Source organism: Drosophila ficusphila, unplaced genomic scaffold (assembly GCF_018152265.1).
Source record: "Drosophila ficusphila isolate 14025-0441.05 unplaced genomic scaffold, ASM1815226v1 contig_174, whole genome shotgun sequence".
NCBI lineage: Eukaryota > Metazoa > Arthropoda > Insecta > Diptera > Drosophilidae > Drosophila > Drosophila ficusphila.
The window spans coordinates 286,634-292,831 of record NW_025064066.1 but is presented as its reverse complement, the minus strand read 5'-3'; the positions used below and the strand labels follow the sequence as shown (position 1 = coordinate 292,831).

General features: G+C 38.4%; 1 protein-coding gene across 1 annotated transcript; it reads left to right on the top strand.

Annotated features, from left to right (window-relative positions):
- The first annotated feature begins 2,474 nt into the window (after positions 1-2,474).
- LOC108100925 (chymotrypsin-like protease CTRL-1) lies at positions 2,475-4,357 on the top strand. Its single transcript, XM_017205062.2, has 5 exons — positions 2,475-2,679; positions 2,752-2,797; positions 2,852-3,012; positions 3,129-3,601; positions 4,175-4,357. Exons 1-5 carry the CDS (start codon positions 2,475-2,477, stop codon positions 4,355-4,357), a joined length of 1,068 nt encoding a protein of 355 aa, XP_017060551.2.
- The last annotated feature ends 1,841 nt before the right edge of the window (positions 4,358-6,198 follow it).

Sequence of the window (6,198 nt, the reverse complement as noted above, 5' to 3'; positions counted from 1 at the left end):
ACACCTTTGTCAACTAATTACATGTCGACGACCCGATGGCCGACGAAAGGTTAAAGTAATTTGCAGGGAAACGTTCCTTGGCTTTTAATTGGAAAAATACGTTTTCGCATTGAGTGACAAAGGTGTGATTTATTATATTGAATGACTGTTTGGTTCATCTCTTATTTTTTTGCTTTAACTCCCTTTGAACCTTTTTTTCTCCTTTGCATTTTCCTTCTGTTTTCTCTTCGATTGTCTGTAAAATTTTTTTTAGATTACTTCTATTTCAACTCAACTTACATTTGTTTATCAGTGCTTGAAGTACTTGGAGTGTTTTCTTAAAGTTCTGAATTGAATTTTTTGTTAAAAAAAATCATTCAAATCGTTCCACAACTATGTTAATCAAAAGCTTTTTGAGCTTGTCAATAAACATCCACACTTAATTTGTACAACGGCGCAGTAATCAGGAAACAGGCAGGAAATTAACTTATTGAACACCTGCCAACAAAGAAGACCAAACAAAATTTATCAATTTAAAAAGTTAGATCAAGGCTTACACTTAATTAAAAAGAAAAAAAGGGGAAGTGTGATTAATGAAATTGATTTTTTCAATTAAAATCTGTTCAATTTGTAAATAAATGCATTTTTCTTAAAACGCTTTTTATGAAGATTTAATTAAATTTATTGAAAGTTTTATATTTTGCATAAGATGTTGATGAAGGGAATCCTTAACTCTTCTTAAATTTATTGCAAAATTGGTTAGTATTATGTAACGTATACATAAAACAATGATGAATAATGTTGACTTAGAAAAAACATATCTCAGACGGAGAATCCACTTAATTTGTATTGAATATACTGTCATAAAAAATATTTCACCATCAAAGCCACTGCTTAAAGCTTAGCTTGTTGGCTTCTCTTGATTGTACTGCATTTTATCCCCACAAGGAAGAAAGCCTCAACTTGCACAATGCTTGGGAGATTACAACTTGTTTCCATAAAATTATCAATTCGGCATTATTAACTCAATTTGAGTTTATTGCCTGGGCACTATGAAAAATTGGCTCTTTGTTCGATGCTCAAGTAGCTCAGGTGCGTGTGTTTTAAGCCACTTTATGCTGCTGTGCACGTAATTAGTTAACAAGTTGCATAAGTCCTCAAACCTAAGCCGTTTAAGTAGCCATGGAGCGTTGATGTTTTCGTCCTCCTTTCGGGTTTTCGTTCTTCAGCCACTTAGAGTCGGCTTTGTCCACTTGTAGCTGCCGTACACGTTCATTTAAACGTGTGTGTAGGTATCTACACGGCAAGAAATTCTAGTTGCATATGATTAAAGGAAATGAAGGAGCAATTTACAAACAGAATGGATAGTGGATAGTGGTAAATAACGTTGATAAGAATTTTCTATAACATTTTTTATATTTTAGGTAAAATACACTTTGCTTTCAAGAGAAACATTTTTTCGGTGCATGGAAACGTTTGAGTCGGCAAGGACATTTCATGCAGCTAATGATGTATTCATTTTCCATGTGCAGCTCTCGCTCTTCCCCAGTGTGTCTTTTCAGGCTTTCAATTGCCAGCAAATGAAGCTCCTTGTGGGGCTGTCAGAGCGTTCTGTGTGCTTAGTGCACTGGAAAGATACTTGAATTCGTATGAGCAAATAATGCGATTTGCTTAATGAGCTTGCCAGGACACACAAAAATGCGCTCACACACAGACACACCGATAAGTTGGCAATTCGGTCAGCGAATTTCAACCTTGAACTCGATCTGTGAGCCGTAGTTAATTCCGGTAAATATATTCACAAATTCCGGCGGCCTCGGCCCGATTCTTTCTGCCCTTCACTCCCAGGAGAACTATAAATAACCCTTTCGATAACAAACATTGCGATGTGTTGATAATAAAGGGTTGATTTATTTCTATGCTATGTTGTGATTTATGACCTTTAATGGCCGCCGATGCCAAAGCTTGCGATGCGAACGCCATCGTACAACAGGGACAAAAGGAGATGGAATTCAACAATGTGATTTCACATTTAACATTGCCCACTTTCAACAAAAAAAACCCGTGAGGCGGAACAATAAAAGAAAGCGAAAATTGGGAGACTGGCTTCCCTTGAGATTAATCATGGTTGAAGTCTTATAAAACACAATTTTCTTAGAAGTAATAACCTTCAAATTTACATGTTTATTAGATGTCGTTATTACTCAAGCTAAACTTGAAATTTTTTAGGTTTGTATGTAATTTGCAGGTTGGTTTGTAATTTGCATTTTTTTTTGTTGCAATAATTGATTTTATATTTTAATTATTCGTAAGTACACTGATTACTTCAGTAACAAATCTTAGAAAATTTCATATACGATGACTAACAAACCTATTATTATTATGCTCGGGACCAACGTCTAATCCATTTGAATTCTCGGAACGAAATGCTTGATAAGCTTTGCGGTCGAGCTTATTAAAAAGAAAACCGCAGCCGATCAGTCGACAGTAACGCAATGAACACTGTTGTAATCGGAATCTCAACGCTCTCAACTCTCCTGCTCTTTCTTCTCTTCAAGGCGGGATTAACCCAATACCTCGATGGCAACTGTGGAATAACACGGAAAAGCCAGATTGCGAATAATATCTCGGCTCCTTGGATGGCTTATCTGCATACGACCGAATTGATATACGTGTGCGGCGGAACGCTGATTTCTCAAAGTTTGTTTCATATATTTAAAAACTGGTGAATTATTTTCTTTTGCTATATTAATCGACATAAATCCTTTATAGAGCTCGTATTAACAGCCGCACATTGCATTAAGGACAACGAGCAACTGTAAGTTACTCCCGACAAATAAAAAAAAGTGAATTTAACTCATTTTTATCACAGAGTAGCCCGCCTTGGGGAGTTAACAGGATTTCGTGAAGAAAATGACACAATGCAATCAGGGTTTCTTGTTAACCAAACTTTTAAGCATCCATCCTACAATATGAAGACATTTGACAACGATATTGCAATCCTCGGGTTAGCCACGGATGTGGTGTATACAGGTTTGTTTCGTTATAATTAACCATTCTCTGATGACCTAAAGACAAGTTCAACAACTTAAATTAAATTTTAGCTTAGATACAGATATAATTTCTATTTTACTTATTTCATCGTACAGAAAACATCAAACCCATCTGCATTCTGTGGTGGACCTTTTGGAGACAGTACATCGACAATATCCAGGTGCTCACCGGATATAGATGGGGAATAGCCGCAGAAAAGAATGAAAGCGATTCCTTCATGACTCAAGACGTTAGCCGCCAGCCATCAAAAATGTGCAGCACCTCAAATGAGGCATCCATTTTGAACACCCAATTCTGTGCGGGAAATTCAGAGAGCTACCTGTGCACTGTGGACTACAGTAGTCCTTTGGGGGCAATGGTTTCATACAGGAACTTACGTCGTTTTGTCCTGATCGGCATGGCAACCTCGAACCAAAGGTGCAAAAAGCCAAGTATTTACACAGACGTGCTCAGCCACATCGACTTTATTCTCAAAGCGTGGCGGTCTTATGGTAAAAATCAAACTGATTCTACACTAAGTACAACGACACCGATTCCTTTAAATGTACCTCTGGGTAATGCAACTGAGGTTGCATTAATATCTGCATTTCCAATTCAAGCTATTGAATAAAACATACTGTTAAAGGAATTAAAAAAGTAACTAAATGTACACTTATTAAACAATTGGCACTATTCAAGTATTTAAAAACGAATATAGGGGCACAACAAAAAATGTAAAAGAGTTCATAACGCTGTAGAAACCTTAAATTAAGGGCTGTGGGTCCAAATCGGAGTTCATTTTGAGGGGCGTGGCGCGGTGAATAGAATGAAGGCTCGGGAAACTTCCGCCAAATCCCGATTTTGTTTGAACAATTAAAATGCTTGAATAGCCGAAGAGCCCGCCCACATGCCAACCGACAGCACATTAACTACAAATTACATTCACATTAGTGTTTCGGAATTTCGCAGCCTGCCCATCCGGTCCGTTCCTTGGTTCTTGGTCCTTCGTCCTTGTTACTTCGTTCGCCCGGCTCGAGCTCGTGCTCTTGTGCTTTTCATTTCGTTGGCTTGCTTTTTTTTTTAAACCAAACACCTAATAAATCAAAGCGGGCTCGTGAGAGAACCCCAGGAGTATGCTTGTTAAATGCTCGTAATAAATTAGCTGCCGCCTCCCGAACCGCAAAGTCCGGTCCGCCTCTCCTCTGCCCCGCCCCCCAATCCCCGCTCCCCGCCCACCTGCCAGACATCGGGAACCCCCAACCCCAACATGGGCTTGATTATTGGCTTAGCTCATGGTCTGGCCATTTTACAATTGCCTCCACTCCATCCGGTGGCCCCCAATTGAACTCAATCGATGCCATTCTCTCTCTCCACTTTGTGGCCCACACTCATTCATTTTGCTTGCAATTTTATTTCTGTATTCTTTTTTTCGTTAGAGATTTTTTTGTGTTATTTTTAATGAAGTCAGCGAAAAATTTTGCGCTGGGCAAGCAATTATTGGTGGTGGCGGAAAATTGGAAGGTTTGCGATTGAGGGGAAAGATTTCGCGGATTTGGCATTCGCTTTTTGCAATTCATTCTTAATTCATTTTTGTTTGAACTTTGCGCTGGTAATTTGGGAAACTGTTTAAGAAGGATGTCAGTCATTTAACTAGTTTTTAATATTTTCAGTCATATTCTTGAGTTTTGTTACTACAATCAAAGGAATAAACTTTATTTTCTTTTGTGATATCTTTAGATAAATTTTGGTAAAGAAGCTCAATTTCAAAAATGCACTTCGTAATAAGCTTCAAATGTGAAAAGGCTAATGTTGACTGCAATTTGCTTCCTTTGATACATATTTGCTTTCCCGACTCGGTCTACTTTTTTCGAAGAAAGAAAAGTTAAAAAGCATTGCTGCTGAACATGAGCACACGAGGACATTTTTATGAGTTGAGCGTAAATGTTGCATAATTGTTTCATGTACACAATGTCACACGCACGCGACTAACGAAGCGCTCCATGATCGGCCCAAGAAGTCACTGTTTTTAGGAAGCGGGGAGCGTGAGGGTGGCTGGTGCGTCGAGTCAGCGCTAATTAGAATGCCAACGACAGGTAGAAAGAACCGAGGAGCAGAGATAGTCATCAGCATCCTACATTCTGCACAGAGAGAATCCTTAGAGTTTGTTCTTTTCAAAAACCCAAAAAAAAAAAAAAATGGTTTCCAGCTTATACAGATTTTTTTGTATTATTTTCGTGAATTTAATATGTTAATAATAAAAATGAATTTGGTTAAATTGGTAATCAAATTTGGTACTCAAGAAAACATGAAGTTTTTCCTTCCGTGCGGTAAAATTTCCCGCCAGCCATGCGAAGCTAAATAAAGGCTCCTTCGCGACTTTCAGCCTCCCAGCCAAACTTCCTTTCTACCATTTTATTTGAACAACTTTGGCGCAGCAAAGTTGTTAAGCGTGCAGGGAAAAATGCAACGTCAACGCCCTTAACGTAGACCCAAAGTTAAATGTATCTGAGTGGCAGGAAGAGTGGAATTGGGGAGTGCATCACGCTAATTTCTGCAAACGCGTGGCAGGCTAAAATTAAAATAGCAACGCCAGAGATGGTTACTTCGGAATCAGAAGCAAATAAGAGGTGGCGTGCCCTGCAAAGTGTGCTACGGAATTTGTGCAAGCTCTTCGGTCTCTACTTATAAAAATGTTATGAATTTCAAATTAATTCAAATGCGAGTAGTGCACACCGCATAATACAAAGGAAATTAAACTGCATATAAAGGAAAATACCAGCTTATAAACACTTAATTAGAAATAATATTCGTCTAAAATATTTTTTTTTGGGAACGAAGTCCAATAAAAAACAATATTTAGAAACATTTAAATATGTCTAGACCACGTTTTCAAAATATTTGGCCACAAAATATAAGCCTCCTGCAAGAGTACACAGAATGAAAAGCCCGAGAAGACCAAAACTTATTTATTATTCAAAGGCCAAAAATAAGGGAATCGCTTGTATATGCAAAAGTCAGAGGCTAAAAGGCTAAGCAATTTTTTAATACGTGCTGCAGACGGCGTCCCTCGGTCACTTTGCAGTTGCATGCCGCACGCGTTCAGATTCCCTCCCCGTTCGACCGCAACTGTTGCCCAAGGAAGCCGAAGGAAAATCGCTCCAAATGAAAAATCACAGCGCCGTGCAG

Excerpts from the sequence above, each read along its gene's own strand:
- LOC108100925 (XM_017205062.2), top strand. The coding sequence starts at position 2,475 with ATGAACACTGTTGTAATCGGAATCTCAACGCTCTCAACTCTCCTGCTC. Across the intron at positions 2,798-2,851 it reads ATTAAGGACAACGAGCAACT|AGTAGCCCGCCTTGGGGAGT; the intron begins GTAAGTTACTCC and ends TTTTTATCACAG. Across the intron at positions 3,602-4,174 it reads CTCTGGGTAATGCAACTGAG|CTGCCGCCTCCCGAACCGCA; the intron begins GTTGCATTAATA and ends GTAATAAATTAG.